The 18,535-nt window shown below is 44.3% G+C and overlaps 1 protein-coding gene across 3 annotated transcripts; it reads right to left on the reverse strand.

Annotated features, from left to right (window-relative positions):
* Positions 1–624: 624 nt before the first annotated feature.
* On the reverse strand, positions 625–18,134 carry LOC115144943 (ER degradation-enhancing alpha-mannosidase-like protein 3). Of its 3 annotated transcripts, none has more exons than XM_029686101.2 (21): positions 16,074–18,134; positions 15,927–15,972; positions 11,659–11,759; positions 11,504–11,543; positions 11,279–11,391; positions 9,864–10,017; positions 9,472–9,606; positions 9,224–9,329; positions 8,914–9,011; positions 8,646–8,771; positions 8,436–8,519; positions 8,265–8,348; positions 6,329–6,453; positions 5,973–6,141; positions 5,664–5,809; positions 3,820–3,964; positions 3,471–3,662; positions 3,147–3,312; positions 2,510–2,695; positions 2,098–2,145; positions 625–1,708 (listed from the first exon to the last, which is right to left on the reverse strand). In XM_029686101.2, exons 1-21 carry the CDS (start codon positions 16,190–16,192, stop codon positions 1,419–1,421), a joined length of 2,673 nt encoding a protein of 890 aa, XP_029541961.1. In that variant the 5' UTR covers positions 16,193–18,134; the 3' UTR covers positions 625–1,418. The 3 variants fall into 3 exon arrangements, with proteins under 3 accessions (XP_029541961.1, XP_029541959.1, XP_029541960.1); XM_029686099.2 differs by having other exon boundaries at positions 5,922–6,141; positions 16,074–18,133; XM_029686100.2 differs by lacking the exon at positions 2,098–2,145 and having other exon boundaries at positions 5,922–6,141; positions 16,074–18,021.
* Positions 18,135–18,535: the final 401 nt, after the last annotated feature.

An 18,535-nucleotide genomic window follows, 5' to 3' on the forward strand; every position in this document is an offset into this window, starting at 1 on the left:
TTAAACTCTGCATTGCTGGGAAAGGTTTGTAAGCAAGCATTTCACTGTAAAGTCCACACCAGTTGTATTCAGCGCATGTGAATTAAAATGTTATTTAATGTCTCTATTCCCTTTTAAGTCTTAACCTGAAGGAGAGGTTATTTTAGGTTATTACCAGACAACTGAAGGACAGGTTATTTAAGGTTATTACCAGACTATGGTAATACTGCTCTGAATATCAACAAAAAGAGAGACGACTACTTGAAGGACAGGTTATTTAAGGTTATTACTAATACTGCTCTGAATATCAACAAAAAGGACTAGAAGTTATTTAAGGTTATTACCAGACTATGGTAATACTGCTCTGAATATCAACAAAAAGAGAGAGGACTACTTGAAGGACAGGTTATTTAAGGTTATTACCAGACTATGGTAATACTGCTCTGAATATCAACAAAAAGAGAGAGGACTACTTGAAGGACAGGTTATTTAAGGTTATTACCAGACTATGGTAATACTGCTCTGAATATCATATATGGTTCCACTAATGTCCAGCCATGTAGCCTAATAGTCTAAAACCAAGAGAAACCTCTAATCCTATCGCCTATAAAACACATTATGTTTTTGAGACAGATGACAACACACTTTTCAATTTCCTTATCAATTTAATTAAAGTTGTTGGCTTTTTTGTTTCCTTGGTCTTCCAGTATGTCATCAAGCTCCAGTCAGACCAGTAAGATGTCTCAAACAAGGATCCCCTCTGCTGGTCAGCTGGTGGTACTGTCTGCCCTCTTGGGTAGCCAGTACCCGGTGTCTCTCATACCGACCAGAACCTGAGCAAAGCAGCACTGTATTTCAAACCATCGTGGAAATAACTGACAAATACATATTTACAGTCACATATAACTTTGTCTCTTCCTGGAGAGTGCCAGTGCTAAGTGATTCTCAGCATCAGCCTTTTATAGACTGCTTGCCACTGCAGTCCCACAGTCAGGTAGCTTAATATTGACCCCACAAATTAGGCCCACAAAATAAAATAGTAAATGTTCCAACAACTTATCAGTTAATCATTACAGTTAAATAAACCAATCAACCAGTGGATTATAATTCAACCAGCATTTGGAATCTGCTCCCACATGTCAGTGACCTGGAAAAGCATTTGGAATCTGCTCCCACATGTCAGTGACCCGGAAAAGCATTTGGAGGAAGACAATATGTGAAAATAAGACAAAATCAGAAAATAGTGAATAATCAGAGGTTCATACTGCCAGACAGTAGATATCTGGGCTGTAGAAGAAGTCACTGTATTCCACCCTGGTAACCGTTCCTTATCAGAACATTGCCCCACTAAAACCTTATTCTTTATGAGGCACAGTCCACTGACCCCAGGCCTGTACGGTGGCTGGGACAGACCGGAGGAGGGGGAACTGTGGAAGTTGTCAAAGCTCATCCTCCATCTGCTGAAACGCTTCTAAGTCCTCTCGCCAATCAGCCATCATGGCTTCCACAAATTTTCTGCTAGAGTCCTTGTCAACCTCAGGCTCCTCCTCTGGCTCAGGGTTCCTCTTAATGGCAGGTCCCACATCTTCCTCAGGAGTCACTTCCTCATTGTGGGGAGCTGATTCATCCTGCTCCACAGTCCTCACGTGTGACTGGTCGAGAGTTGCGGCAGGGATAGGTGAAGTTTGGTCTGTTGAACAGTCTTCCTCCTCCTCCTGAACATCCCTCCCTGAGGAAGGACAGAGGGGTGAGCTCAGTCCATTTTCAGACCACTTTCCACCACAATATATGAGCGGTGTCCTGCACAGTCATCCATATAGTATCCTACAATATATACACAGCCATACGCCGTTTCCTACTCACTATGTATGTACATTTAACACAAGCACCTATCAGTCGTTCCCAGACAGAAACAGGGCAGTGTTGCGGTTTACAAGAGGCAGCGAACAATAAACAGAATGGTACTGACGAGTCATGTGCAGAACAGACCAACAGTAATATTCTTCTGAGGGGTTCTGACATGGCCAGCTATATACACACACGACTAACCTGCACTGAGCTGCTCTACCACACACAGAATAATGGAGGAGAGAGGAAAGAGATGAGGGCGATACTTACTGCTTTCCAGCAGGATGCCAGGGAGAGGTTCACCTTTGAATATAGAGGCTGTTAAACCAAAGGGTGAAGGGGAAAGACAGATAGAAGAGGATACACTGTTACAGTCCACCACGGGGAAGGAGAGGAGGAGGAAGGAAAATGGAAAGAAGGGAGCCGTTTCCTGTATCACACATCAAACTGGGTGCTTACCACCCCCTACCGCCACTAAGGTTAGTACTGTAAAGTGGCCACAGGCCCATTATTTTGGTTCACCACTAAACCCTGAAATACTTGCCATTTTGAGATCTTTACAAAATCAAATATAGTCCCTAAAATCAGCTGAAATCCCACAAAACTATCCAGAAGCTGGAAAGACACTGTCCTGTCTTTGTTTAGTCACTAATGTCCAACTGCCCTCTCCAGTAGATCTAACCTCTGTCTCTGGCCTTGTCGCTCAGCAGCACCTCCACCTCCCTGTACTCCTTGAGAGCCTCCAACAGGATATTGCCTTCCTTGTAGAAGAGGAAGAGGAGGGGCAAAGTGACGTCGTCTGTGTTGCGGCCGTCGCCGGCCATCTGGAAGAGGGGAGCAGTGTCACTGCTGCTACCCTCGTTGTCATCTGTGGAGGACGGGGTTAATTAGCAAGGTTAAACAGGATACTATAATTAAGCAATGAGGCACGAGGACGTGGTATATGGCCAACATACCATGGCTAAGGGCTGTTCTTAGGCACACCCTTAGCCATGGTATATTGGCTATATACCACAAACCTCCAAGGTGCCTTATTGCTATTATAAACTGGTTACCAGTGTAATTAGAGCTGTAAAAATACATGTTTTGTCATTCCCGTGGTATACGGTCTGATATACCACGGCTGTCAGTTGATCAGCATTCAGGGCTCGAACCACCCAGTTTATAAATAGTAATGCATTAGTTTATTAAAGGTTATATAAAACATTATGAAAGTGTTGTGAACATTTATAAAGGTTAGAAGTATGATTATAGTTAGTGCAGCCTTCTTGAAGAAGATTCCTTCAAATTGAGATCTTGTGTCAGTTGGTCCTCCTCACCGATGACGATGCCTCCGATGGCCCCAGCCTTCATGATGTGTCTGGCCTTCTCAGCAAACATACATTGGCCTCGCTGCAGCAGAGCAATGCGGCCCTGTACAAAGGCAGCGTTGCTCAGTTCGGCACAGCCACTGTATGGTTCAGCCACTGTCACAAACCCACGAACCTACAGACAGACGAAGAGAAGGGGGGGACATGTTAAAACATCACTCAGAACGACAAAAAGACAAAAATAGAGTACATCTGGCACCTAGGGACAAGACAGGAAAAACCAACAAGCAAAGGTGTCCATCCATTGGAAATTGGCACACTGAAGAAACTCACCCCCGTGATGCTCTTGGAAAGATCTGTGCCAAACTGTGCTGGGCCAGAAGTCAGCACCACTCTGCCGAAGAAGGGGTGAGAGACTATCTGCACAGCGCGCGGAGGGAGCTGCTCCTTCTGCTGCTGGCTGGACAGCTCCATCATCTCCTGCATGAATCGCATGCCGTCCTCTGCTGCCACAGCACTGACCGCCTAGAGAGAGACCGAGGGAAGGGGAGAGAGAGGAAAGGAGATGGAGAAAGAGAGGAGAGGGCAGTAGATAGAGTAGGGGAAGAGACTGAGTAACTCATATGGGGGGTTATGATATCATTCAAACTCTCCCGGCTTGTCCTGTGAATGAATCATTTACCTGTGTAGCGTGTTGGACCAGCTGCACTCTGCCGTCTTTAAGGTGTATAAGGCTGACTCCCATCCTCCTCAGCAGCTCCAGGTGATCAGGGTTGTTGGCCATGAAGTCCTGAGCCCTCAGAGGTGGGCGACCCATCCCCGGCTCACTGGATGAGAGGGTGAAGGGGTGGAGGGCATCAAAGTTCAGATTCAGTATGGTTGTGACAGGAACAATATTCTGTTTAACATGATCCTCACATTAGACATATACTCCCCTATGTATATATTTGGACAGTGAAGCTAAAGTGTAATTTGGCTCTACACTCCAGAATTTATTCTAAAAATAGAACATGTTTCTGAACACTTCTACATTCATGTGGGTAGTACCATGATTACAGAAAATCATGAATGAATCGTGAATAATGATGAGTGAGAAAGTTAGAGGCATAAATATCAAATCCCCCCAAAATGCTAGTGACTCCAAAATGACAACACATTATCTACCATTAATTTCTATTGGGCACAAAATAACCTGAAAACACAACCAAAACAAAGTTTGTAGTCTCACACACTTGATATAGTCACGGCATGCTACAAATATGGGACCAAATACTAAACTTTTTACTAAATGTAATACACTATAAGGGAATTTGTCCAAATTCTTATGACACCTTCAAATTGGGAGAATAAACACACTACATGACCAAAGGTATGTGGACACCTGCTTGTCGAACATCTCATTCCAAAATCATGGTTATTAATATGGAGTTGGTCCCCCCTTTGCTGCTTTAACAGCCTCCACTCTTCTGGGAAGGCTTTCAACTAGATATTGGAACATCGCTGCGGGGACTTGCTTCCATTCAGCCACAAGAGCATTAGTAAGGTCGGGCACTGATGTTGGGCGATTAGGTCTGGCTTGCATTCAGCGTTACAATTCATCCAAAAGGTGTTCGATGGGGTTGAGGTCAGTGCTCTGTGCAGCCAGTCAAGTTCTTCCACACCCATTTCTGTATGGGCATTGTCATGCTGAAATAGGAGGGCCTTCCCCAATCTGTTGCCACAAAGTTGGAAGCACAGAATCGTCTAGAATGTCATTGTATGCTATAGCGTTAAGATTTCCCTTCACTGGAACTAAGAGGCCTAGCCCAAAGAGAACATTTTTCCACTGGTCCAGAATCCAATGACGGCAAGATTCACACCACTCCAGCTTGGCATTGTGCATGGTGATTTTAGACTTTTTAGATTTTAGACTGCTCGGCCATGGAACCCCATTTCATGAAGCTCCAGATGAACCGTTCTTGCGTTGACGTTGCTTCCAGAGGCTACGTACTTCAGCACTCGGTGCTCCCCGTTCAAAGAGCTTGTGTGGCCTAGCACTTCGCGGCTGAGCCGTTGTTGCTCCTAGAAGTTTCCAATTCACAATACCAGCACTTACAGTTGACCAGGGCAGCTCTAGCAGGGCAGAAATTTGATGAACTGACTTGTTGGAAAGGTGGCATCCTATGATGGTTGAAAGTCACTGAGCTTTTGTCATTCTACTGCCAATGTTTGTCTATGGAGATTGCATGGTTAAGTGCTCAATTTTATACACGTCAACAATGGGTGTGGCTGAAATAGCCGAATCCTCTAATTTGAAAGAGGTTTCTACATACTTTTGTATATATAGTGTACATAAAGTGCATTCATTAATAAACGGTAAAACACATATGTAAGAAGAAAAAACAAATAAAACATTACATTTGGTACTGTCGCCTCATAAAACATTTGATCTCAATTGCAAAATTCTGGAGTATAGAGCTAAATTGTAGTTTTAATTTCATTGTCCAAATAAAACACATAGGGGGTGTATGTATTAATGTCCCTTACCGGTGAATGGCAGGACGGGGACAACTCTTGTCCACAGCACTCCTGATTGGATCTCGGAGGTTCCGTGGAAAGGCGGGGTCGGGGAAAAGGAGGCGTGTGTTGGGGCAGGTCCAATCATAGTTAGAGTCATCCAACTCCTCCTCTGACTAAGACAGAGTGGGAAAGAGCAAACATGACCAACTGTATCATTTGAATATTATTAGATGTACCATCATTAGAATTCTAGCTGATCACAGCAGGTGATCTTACTACACCCACCCAAAGAGATTTGACATAGGCGGAGAGATGAGGCAGAGATGGAGCCTGTACCGTGGCGTTGGCAGGAGAGGGGGCGTGAGGCGCAGTGGACAGGGACAGGGGCAGAAGGTGTGCCTCGGTGGTGAAGATATAATCCTCAACATTAAACGTCAGATCTTCCTCTTCCGCAAACAGCAGGAACAGGTACTTGAACATCTCTGCCAAGAAGAAGGAGTCCATTCTGAGAGGGGAGGAGTTAGGAAGAGAGAGGATTAGTGATATTTGGGGCAGCAGGCCAACAGAGCTATTTTGATTGAACTACATGGCTGGCACACTGTTGCTCAGCCACTAAAACCATCCACCTCTTAACCGCCCATCATTAAATCCCTCCCCGTCCCCGGGGTATTTCCCTGGGTCTGGGCTCTCACCGGTCCTCGTGGCTCCCGGTGCGAACATCCTTCATGGCAGCAAAGCCACAGGGGACCCGGGCAAATCGGTTCAGGTTGTCCAGCACCGTGCGGCCTACCTCCAGGTAGTAGGGGTCTTTGGTAGCCTAGAGGGGGTACAGTGGGACCAGGGTTAGACACTGTCCTACTGAATCAGGCAATAAGGAAGGCCACTAAGATCAAATGTACAGTGCATTCGGAAAGTATGCAGACCCCTCAACTTTTTCCACCTTTTGTTACGTTACAGCCTTATTCTAAAATTTATTAAATTGTTCCACCCCCCCTCATCAGTCAGTCACACACAATACCCTATGTTGACAAAGTAAAAAATAAATAAAAAAATAAATAAAAAAAACAGGTTTCTAAAAGCTGACAATACCACATTTACATAACTTTCAGATCCTTTACTGAGTAGTTTGTTGAAGCACCTTTGGCAGCGATTATAGGCTCGAGTCTTCTTGGGTATTTTTAAAAACGTTTTATTTATTTAACTAGGCAAGTCAGTTTACAATGACGGCCTACGGCTGGGACAATTGTGTGCCTGCCTATGGGACTCCCAATCACGGCCGGTTGTGATACAGCTTGGATTCAAACCAGGGTGTCTGTAGTGACACCTCAAGCACTGAGATGCAGTGCCTTAGACCACTGCGCCACTCGGGAGCCCCGGGTAAAAAACTACAAGCTTGGTACACCTGTATTTGGAGAGTTTCTCCCACTCTACTCTGCAGATTCTCTCAAGCTCTGTGAGGTCGGATGGGGAGCGTCACTACACAGCTATTTTCAGGTCTCTCCAGAGATGCTCGATCGGGTTCAAGTCCGGGCTCTGGCTGGGCCACTCAAGGATATTCAGAGACCTGTCCCGAAGCCAGTCCTGCGTTGTCTTGGCTGTGTGCTTAGGGCCGTTGTCCTGTTGGAAGGTGAACCTTCACCCCAGTCTTAGGTCCTGAGTGCTCTGGAACAGGTTTTCATCAAGGACCTCTCTGTACTTTGATCCGTTCATCTTTCCCCTCGATCCTGACTAGTCTCCCAGTCCCTGAAAAACATCCCCACAGCATGATACGGCTACCATGCTTCACCGTAGGGATGGTGCCAGGTTTCCTCCAGACGTGACGCTTATCATTCAGGCCAATGATTTCAAGCTTGGTTTCATCAGACCAGAGAATCTCATTTCTCATGGTCTGAGAGTCTTTAGGTGCCTTTTGGCAAACCTTTTACTGAGGACTGGCTTCCATCTGGCCACTCTACCATAAAGGCCTGATTGGTGGAGTGATGCTGATATGGTTGTCCTTCTGGAAGGTTCCATCTCCACAGAGGAACTCTTTCAAAGTGACCTCCCTGACCAAGAACTTTCTCCCCCGATTACTCAGTTTGGCCAGGCGACCAGCTCTAGGAAGAGTCTTGGTGGTACCAAACTTCTTCCATTTAAGAGTGATGGGGGCCACTGTGTTCTTGGGAACCTTCAATGCTGCAGACATTTTTGGTACCATTCCCCAGATCTGCCTCGACACAATTCTGTCTGAGCTCTACAGACAATTCCTTCGACTTCATGGCTTGGTTTTTGATCTGAAATGTACTGCCAACTGTGGAACCTTAAATAGCCAGGTATGTGCCTTTCCAAATCACATCCAATCAATTGAATCGATCACAGGTGGACTCCAATCAAGTTGTAGAAACATCTCAAGGATGATCAATGGAAACAGGACAATTTCGAGTCTCATAGCAAATGGTCTGAATAGATGTAAATAAGGTATCCGTTTTTTTTTTTTTTAATATAAATTATCAACTATTTCAACCAATGGGGTATTGTGTGTAAATTGATGAGGAAAACATTTAATTTAATCCATTTTAGAATAAGGTTGTAACGTAACAAAATGTGGAAAAAGTCAACTTCTAGACTGCATGTCTCCACAGTCCTTACCTTGTACAGGAAATAGGTGCTCTCTGCAAACTCAGGTCTTAGTGGATGCTGAGCCCAATGTACCCTGAAATCAGTGGTGAATGCCTGGGGAAGACAGAGAGGGGTGTTAAAGGTTACAGCCTGAGTGAGAACAAAGAAAGAGGTGGAGAGGGAGCATAAAAGAGAGCTTACCTCTGGGAGGAAGTTGTGTTTCTTGGTGACTTGATAGAGCATCTCATGGGTCTCAATGGCCGGCCGGATATCTCCCTTCAACACCTGGGGGATTCATTAACAATGTTAGGAGAGTAAAAGTCTTAATTTGTCTCCCTAATCTCAACACCAGGTCTATGTACCCCTGCGTAGGCAGCGGGTCTGTTAGTGACGCCAGGCTGAGTGTCTCACCTGCAGCCCAGGGAAGAAGGCCAGGAGGGAGTCCATCCAGGTGCGAGCAGGCAGCAGAGGCTTGTGGATGTGAACGTCCAGCAGGAGAGGAGGCTGGCTGATGTACTTCATTATAGACGCATAGTGCTGGAAACACAAATAATGAGAACATTTTGACAATCTAAGGATGAGAATCGTTAACAGCATACTGTGTGTGGATTGAACAATAAGGGCATAAAAGCATTCCATTATCCAAGCCAGATTAAGGTTACAGTGTGAGGTCACTCACAATGTTGAAGCGCTGCAGAAACAGGTCATCTCCCAGGAGAATATAGGCCTTGAGCAGGTACTCATAATACGAGTCAATCCCTGCTCCCACTCCGCTGTCTGGAACAATACAACACAACAGTGTATCATTTCATACTGCAGAAACACAGGCATGCCTTATTTCTACAAGTACAGAACATCAGCTCCTACCGCCTTGCCCGTTCACTTCTATCACACCCAATACATTGTCAGCCTCTGGATAAATCCAAGGAAATCCTCCTTTACAATACAGTAGATAGCAGTTATGGCCTGGGACTGGTTCCCTCTCTCACCCCTGCGGACCCACTCTCCTGAGTGGATGTTGATGGTTGTTCCCACCAGGTTGCTATTCCTCTGCCTCTTCTCCCACAAGAAGTCGAGGGCTCTCCGTGCATGGACCTATGTAGAATACAATGAATCAATATCATTCAGACACACTGGCATCTAGGATAATCAACAATGAAGGTCTAGTCGTGCCGTCTACTAGTATTAGTCCTGATCTGAACAAGGTTTAAAGTAAGAGATGATTGTCTGTTTTTACCTCAAACACAGGGTCCCCAGTGAAGCGACTCAAGGCAGCGAACTCCAGGATAATTGTGCCAGCACAAGCTGTACAGGTGTCCGTCTCTGTGCCCGTCCGACTCTCAGGACTCCTGAGGCCATGCTTCAAGTTTACCTGTTGAGTGGAATAAAAAGACTCAATATATTGGTCATAGACTCAAATCACAGCTGTGTCCAAAGACATTGTTCAGGTGAACTATACAGCCATAGAAAACCAGGCTGCGGAAAACTGTAGCAGCTGTATGCAGAGCACTGAAGTAGTTAATACAATTATGCAGTCATAATTGGAGAGGGCTGTGTGTGTACACATGAGTGTGTATGGTCAGGACATATCCCAACAGCTGTGGCCTTATGTATAGTCTGAGGGCTCACCCTGGGGTAAGGCAGGCCACTGCTGGTGTTGAAGGCAGGCAGGAGTCTGAGACCCACGTCTTTGGCCATGTGGAGCAGCTCATCCTGGTACCACTGCATGTGATACCCTGTATCCTTCAGCATCACCGCCATGGAGTGGCCCCCTAGCAGCCCTCTGGAAACATGAGGAAAGTCACAATGGGCACACAATAGTATGTGGACAACCCTTTAAATGAATGGATTTGGCTATTTCAACCACACCCGTTGCTAACAAGTGTATAAAAGAGCACACAGCCATGCAATCTCCATTGACAAACATTGGCAGTAGAATGTTCTTACTGAAGAGCTCACTGACTTTCAACGTGGCACCGTCATAGGATATCACCTTTCCAACAAATGTCTGCCCTGCTAGAGCTGCCCTGGTCAACTGTAAGTGCTATTATTCTGAAGTGGAAATCACCTGTCCTCAGTTGCAACACTCCCTACAGAGTTCCAAACTGCCTCTGGAAGCAACGTCAGCACAAGAACTGTTCATCAGGAGCTTCATGAAATGGGCTTCCATGGCCGAGCAGCCGCACACAGGGCTAAGATCACCATGTGTAATACCAAGCGTCGGCTGGAGTGGTGTAAAGCTTGCAGTCATTGGACTCTGGAGCAGTGGAAACGCGTTCTCTGGAGTGATGAATCACTCTTTACCCTCTGGCAGTCTGACGGACAAATCTGGTTTTGGCAGATGCCAGGAGCACGCTACCTGCCCGATTGCATAGTGCCAACTGTAAAGATTGATGGAGGAGGAATAATGGTCTGGGGCTGTTTTTCCATGGTTCGGTCTAGGCCCCTTAGTTCCAGTGAAGTTAAATCTTTACGCTACAGCATACAATTACATTGTAGATGATTCTGTGCTTCCAACTTTAGTGGCAACAGTTTGGGGAAGGCCCTTTCCTGTTTCAGCATGACATTACCCCTGTGCACAAAGCGAGGTCCATACAGAAATGGTTTGTCGAGATCGGTGTGGAAGAACTTGACTGGCCTGCACAGAGCTCTGACAGCAACCCCATTGAACACCTCTGGGGTGAATTGGAACGCTGACTGCGAGCCAGACCTAAACGTCCAACATCAGTGCCTGTCCTCACGAATGCTCGTGGCTGAATGAAAGCAAGTCCCTGCAGCAATGTTCCATCACACATACAGTTTGTTTGCTGTTGTATTTGTGCTGTTGCCAGTGTCTTCTGTCTGTGTCGTCTGTTTTGTCTTACATCGTTTTTTACATTAATTTTTTATCTCAGCCCCCATCCCCGCAGGAAGCTTCTTGCCAGGCTATTGTAAATAAGAATGTTCTTCTTCACTGACTTGCCTGGTTAAAAAAAAAAAAAAAAAAAAAAAAAAACATTTCCATCCCCTCAATAACAGACTTTTTTTCTTATTTTTTTTCTTACCCCAGCACACGGATGTTGGTCTCAAAAACAGACACCACGATGTCATTGTCCAGTCGCACATCTCTCAACACTCTCCTCACTGCTTCTTCAAACTCTGTCGTCTTATTTAAGAGCTGTAAGTAAACACAGAATTAAATATATGAAAATCATTGTCTACCCAGAGGTTAGACAATCCAACTAATCCAACTAAGGAGTTTGGTAAAACAAACTAAAGATGAAACCTACCACTAGAGTGTCCAAGGTGTCGATGAGGGTGAGAGAGAACCTTAAAACACACAAAGACAAATCAATCAGCATCAATTATAGTCCCTTATGGCTAGAAGATATCAACAGAGAGTTAGGGTATTCCAATGCCAGCAGGACTGTCTCCAGGCACTCACTTCCCCAGTGCGTCGTCCACGTCTCCCCGACTGGGCTCCTGCCCACGCACCCTCCCCCGACACGTCAGAGGCATCAACTCATCTGCTGGGTATGCATGGTCCTGGAAAACACAACCAATAATATACATTTTTTTATATTTAACCTTTATTTAACTAGGCAAGTCAGTTCAGAACAATTTCTTATTTTACTGCCTACCCCGGCCAACGCTGGGCCAATGGTGCGCCGCCCTATGGGAAACCGGTTAGCGCTGTTATATTTATTTTTTAAACCCTGTCTATATGAACAGGGAAACCCATACTGTTATCAAAATATTTCCTAATTAGTGGTCCCAAAACCAGGTGTTGTATCCACACTGGGATATCGCCTATTACGATTACTATGGCATAGATTATCTTCCATCTATCCAAATGTGCAAAACTACCTAGAGTACCCATGTCTCATCTCTAACTTTGTAACAAGAGACAGTCTGTCAGCACAGAGCACACACTGAAAGTGTGGTGCCAACTGGATCTGTAAATCACTTTTATTACAGTGCTAAATGAAAAGGTGTAAGACTAAACCCCATTAACGCAATCAAATGAATGTGGGGTGGTGTAGCCCAGAGAGAATGCAGTGTGTGGCAAGTGTTTTACATTTATGCTTTATTTGCCAGGAACTTGAATTTTGATTTTGGTGTGGTAGTTGTTTTGATAGTTGAACCTTATTTAGACCTACTGTTTGTCAATAAGACCTACTGTATGTCAATAAGATGCTAAGTTCTATATGACATATGTTTACAACCTACTAGAGGTTGACCGATTAATTGGCATGGCCCATTTAATTAGTGCCGATTTCAGGTTTTCATAACAGTCGGAAATCTGCATTTTTGGACGCCAATTATGGCCGATTACACTGCACTCCACGAGGAGACTGCGTGGCAGGCTGACCACATGTTACGCGAGTGCAGCAAGGAGCCAAAGTATGTTGCTAGCTAGCATTTTACTTATCTTATAAAAAACAATCTTAACTCAATCACTAGTTAACTACACATGGTTGATATTACTAGTTTAACTAGCTTGTCCTGCGTTGCAAATAATCAGGGGCGGCAGGGTAGCCTAGTGGTTAGAGCGTTGGACTAATAACCGAAAAGTTGCAAGTTCGAATCCCCGAGCTGACAAGGTACAAAACTCCCCTGAACAGGCAGTTAACCCACTGTTCCTAGGCCATCATTGAAAATAAGAATTTGTTCTTAACTGACTTGCCTAGTTAAATAAAGGTAAAATAAAATAAATAAAATAAAAATGCGGTGCCTGTTAATTTATCATCGAATCACTTCGCCAAATGGGTGATGATTTAACAAGCGCATTCGCGAAAAAAGCACTTTCGTTGTACCTAACCATAAACATGAATGCCTTTCTTAAAATAAATACATATATACAATTGGCCTAGTGCTGTCCTCAGATAATAGCATGGTTTGCTTTCGCCGTAAAGCCTTTTTGAAATCTGACACTGTGGCTGGATTAACAAGAAGTTCACCTTTAAACCCATGTATAACACTTGTATGATTTATGAATTATTATTATGAGTATTTCTGTCTTTGAATTTGGCGCGCTGCTATTTCACTGGGTGTTAAACGGGATTGGCGCGCGAAGGGATCACTAAGAAGTTAAAAGGAAGACCTCCCTGGTGGAGCAGTGGTCTAGGGCACTGTTCAACCTCAGGCTCTGTCGCAGCTGGCCGCGGCCGGGAGGTCCATGGGGCGACGCACAATTGGCCTAGCGTCGTTAGGAAGGGTTTGGCCGGTAGGGCGGGCCGGGCGCAATGCACGCTAACCAGGAGCACAGTGTTTCCTCCGACACATTGGTGTGGCTGGCTTCCCGGGTTGGATGCGCGCCGTGTTAAGAAGCAGTGCGGCTTGGTTGGGTTGTGTTTTGGAGGATGCATGGCTTTCGACCTTCGTCTCTCCCGAGCCCGTACGGGAGTTGTAGCAATGAGACAAGATAGTAACTACTAACAATTGGATACCACGAAATTGGGGAGAAAAAGGGGGTAAAAACTTTAAAAGGAGTTAAAAGGAGCCACCAGCTTTCATATGTTCTCATGTTCTGATCAAGGAACTTAAACATGAGCTTTTTTACATGGCACACTTTTACTTCTCAAACACTGTATTTTTGCATTATTTAAAACAAATTGAACACGTTTCATTATTTGAGACTAAATTTATTTATGTATAATATTAAATTAAAATAAGTGTTCATTGTTCATTCAGTATTGTTGTAATTGTCCTTTAATACAAATAAATAAATAAATATAAAATAAGAATAAATAAATTAAATCGCTATAGGCTTTTTTTTGGTCCTCCAACAATCAGTATTGGCATTGAAAAATAATAATTGGTCGATCTCTAGTCAGGATGCTCTCGATGGTGCAGCTGTAGAACCTTTTGAGGATCTGAGGACCCAAGCCAATTCTTTTTAGTCTCCTGAGGGGGAAAAGGTTGTCGTGCCCTCTTCACGAGTTTCTTGGTGTGCTTGGACCATGTTAGTTTGTTGGTGATGTGGACACCAAGGAACTTGAAGCTCTCAACCTGCTCCACTACAGCCCTGTCGATGAGAATGGGGTGTGCTCGGTCCTCTTTTTCCTGTAGTCCACAATCATCTCCTTTGTCTTGATCACGTTGAGGGAGAGGTTGTTGCCCTGGCACCACACGGCCAGGTCTCTGACCTCCTCCCTATAGGCTGTCTCGTTGGTGATCAGGCCTACCACTGTTGTGGCAAACTTAATGATGGTGTTGGAGTCGCGCCTGGCCGTGCAGTCCCGAGTGAACAGGGAGTACAGGAGGAGGCTGAGCACGCACCCCTGAGGGGCCTGTGTTGAGGATCAGCGTGGCGGATGTGTTGTTACCTATCCTTACCACCTGGGGACTAAATATTTAGTCCCAGGGTCCTTATGTTATTGATGAGCTTTGAGGGCACTACGGTGTTGAACGCTGAGCTGTCGTGTCAATAAATAGCATCGTCACATAGGTGTTCCTTTTGTCCAGCTGGGAAAGGGCAGTGTGGAGTGCAAGAGATTGCATCATCTGTGGATCTGTTGGAGCGGTATGCAAATTGGAGTGGGACTAGGGTATCTGGGATAATGGTGTTGATGTGAGCCATGACCAGCCTTTCAAAGCACTTCATGGCAACAGACTTGTTACAGGTCGGTCAACATTTAGGCAGGTTACCTTAGTGTTGTTGGGCACAGGCACTATTGTGGTCTGCTTAAAACATGTTGGTATTACAGACTCTGACAGGGAGAGGTTGAAAATATCAGTGAAGACACTTGCCAGTTGGTCAGCACATACCCTCGTAAAACTGACCATCCTACCGATCCTCGACTTCGGCGATGTCATTTACAAAATAGCCGCCAACACTCCACTCTACAAATTGGATGCAGTCTATCACAGTGCCATCCGTTTTGTCACCAAAAAGCCCCATATACTACCCACCACTGCGACCTGTACGCCCTCGTTGGCTGGCCCTCGCTTCACTCTCGTCACCAAATCCACAGGCTCCAGGTCATCTACAAGTCTCTGCTAGGTAAAGCCCCGCCTTACCTCAGCTCACTGGTCACCATAGCAGCACTCACTGGTCACCCCCAAAGTCAATTCATTCTTTAGCCGCCTTTCCTTCCAGTTCTCTGCTGCCAATGACTGGAATGAACTGCAAAAATCACTGGAGACTCATATCTCCCTCACTAGCTTTAAGCACCAACTGTCAGAGCAGCTCACAGATCACTGCACCTGTACATAGCCAATCTGTAAACAGCCCATCCAACTACCTCATCCCCATACCGTATTTATTTATCTTGCTCCTTTGCACCCCAGTATCTCTACTTGCACATTCATCTTCTGCACATCTACCATTCCAGTGTTTAATTGCTATATTGTAATTACTTCGCCACCATGGCCTATTTATTGCCTTAACTCCCTTATCTTACCTCATTTGCACTCACTGTATGTAGACTTTTTGTTTTCTTTTTTTCTACTGTATGTTTGTTTATTCCATGTATAACTCTGTGTTGTTGTATATGTCGAACTGCTATGCTTTATCTTGGCCAGGTCGCAGTTGCAAATGAGAACTTGTTCTCAACTAGCCTACCTGGTTAAATAAACGTGAAATAAAATAAAAAATAAAAATGAGTACCAGTACATCTCAACAGAACATCTCAAATGTTTTGCATTATTAGATTGCTGCTAAACCACTCTCTCAGTTGTGTGAAGGGGACAGGTGGTGGCGAGACTTACCATATAATTGGAATAAGCATGGTCAAACATCTCAACCACTTGGTTCCTTGAGGGGAAACAAAGAAATAAGTCAGTTTAGCTCAATCTATTTTATCAGTCTGAACTTGCCACACATCTAGCCCAGGAGCGGACATCTTTCTCACTCACCTCAGCTTGAGCTTCTCCTCTCGTGACATAGACTGTCCCAGCCTGCATAAGTTGCTCAGCAATAGCAGCAACAATAGGGTTGACATTGTTGCAGGGCGGAACCACAACACCGTCCACATAGCTACAACCTAGCTCTCTCAGTCAAGTACAACTGTAACCTATCATCACATTAATAAGCCTAGACACCAAAAGTCTCTGATAAACACAAACACACTCAGATCTCATGTGCATATTCAGAACCAGGGGACATTTCAGGCCCAGTTACTGTCTGGTCCAACGGTTAATGAATGCATCCCAATACCACATTGAGGCATTGCTGTTTATAAGGCCTACAATACTCTTACTAATCAGCTTGTTAATGCCAATTTAGACACCATCTATGACTCACTTGTCCTCTCCAATGTCATACAGTACAAATCCAGGTTATGGTTGAGGTGTGACAAGGGGTTGGACAAACAACTGTAGCTAAAATCAGGCTAACATAACAAGCAATCTATATATTTGACCATTTGCAGGAATGCTGTAGCTATTATGTAAACTGATAGTGATCTGTCATAGGATGTGTCTCATAATTGAAGACAAAGTTCCAGTGGTGTAAAGTACTTAAGTTTTTTTGGGGGAGGTATCTGTACTTTAAATACTTTTTACATCACTACATTCCTAAAGACAATAATGTACTTTTTACTCGATAGATTGTCACTGACACCCAAAAGGACAGGAAAAGTGTCTAATTCACAAACTTATCAAGAGAACATCCCTGGCCATCCCTACTGCCTCTGATCTGGCAGACTCACTAAACACAAATTCTGTTTGTAAATTATGTCAGAGTGTTTTAGTGTGCCCCTGGCTATCCGTAAATTAAAACTATAAAATCGTGCTGTCTGGTTTGCTTATTATAAGGAATGTGAAATTATTTATATTTAAACTTTTGATTCTTAAGTATATTTAAAACCAAATATTTAGACTTTTACTCAAGTAGTATGACTAACTTTTACTGAGTCATTTTCTATGAAGGTATCCTTACTTTACTCAAGTATGACCAATTGGGTACTTTTTCCACGACAGCAAAGTTCTACCGGGACCTACAGCAGCGTTAACACATGCTCCTTCCTTGACTGGGTGTCCAGTTCCTTAGAACCATGTCCACCTGCTGGTCACACCCTCTGACACACACGGCACCAGGACCTACAGCAGCTTGTAACACGTTGGCAAAGCTTCAATCAACACAAAACATGATTCACATACTGCTAATCCCCGCTGTCTAACGTTTCCTAACTAACGGGCAATCACATTACTCAATACTGACAGAATAACGTTATTCCCCAAGCCAATCAAAATAACCTGTCCTTCCTTATTAACGTTTCTTGACATCCGTGACTTTTTGTGTAAACAGACACCATAAAAGCCCACTGCCAGGAATACTGGCAAACTGAATAGGTAAATGTTATCGCTTTCTGATTAGACTAACAAATAATTAGCTAATCATTATATATTTAGTTAATTCATATATATATTATCACAACAGTAACGTTAACTGGCTATAACCTTTAACGTTATCGTTGCTATCGACAAACAGCGCTAATGGCGCTAGCTATCGGTGTTTCCCTGGAACAATTAGGATTATATCCATGAAGCAAGACTGTTGTTATATCCTACTCCTTTGACAGCTCTCTTCTTTCGTTAGCCAGTTGTTGGGGCGCATAGCCAGCTACAGTAGCTAGCTGGCCAGTTTGGCCGGTAAACGACAGTCCGAAAACAAGCGAAGTAGGAAAGGCGCCGGGTCGCTTTCGGCCGTTGAGTTAGTGTATTTTGTTCTTTTTGTTAAGCAGGAAAATATTGCTTTAATGATGGACCTTTAGCCACCAGCTGACCGTCAAAGAAAAGCGAGCTGTTTAGAAGATAAATGTCCACATCCGCATCCGGTTAGGTTTTGGTATCCACCCCTCTGCCCACCCAACACCTAAATGTAGTTTTGTTACACATTTTGTCGTTATACATTTGGGGAGAATATTCTTTATAAAATGAGATGGCAATATACATAGCGGTTGACATTTGTTAGTTCCTTGAATATTTGGCAGACATCCGAGTGAATCTTCCACCATTTTTGATATTCACTAAATTTCCCATCTAGCCTAGCGAACCAGACTGGTCTCATATACTAGACGTAGCATAGTAAACGTGAGTCCGACAAGATGATTCGTATAATATATTACGTTTGGTATAGAAGAACAAATTCTTATTTACAATAAGAATTTATTGTAAATAACACCAGCCAAACCCAGATGATGCTGCCGCCCTATCAGACTCCCAATCACGGCCAGTTGTGATACAGGCTGGATTCGAACCTGGGTGTCTGTAGTGACACCACAAGCACTGAGATGCAGTGCCTTAGACCGCTGCGCCACTTGGGAGCAACATTTATGTACATTTATGAATATGAAATTTGGCCAAAAGAATATGGA

Source organism: Oncorhynchus nerka, linkage group LG17 (genome assembly GCF_034236695.1).
Source record: "Oncorhynchus nerka isolate Pitt River linkage group LG17, Oner_Uvic_2.0, whole genome shotgun sequence".
Classification (NCBI taxonomy): domain Eukaryota; kingdom Metazoa; phylum Chordata; class Actinopteri; order Salmoniformes; family Salmonidae; genus Oncorhynchus; species Oncorhynchus nerka.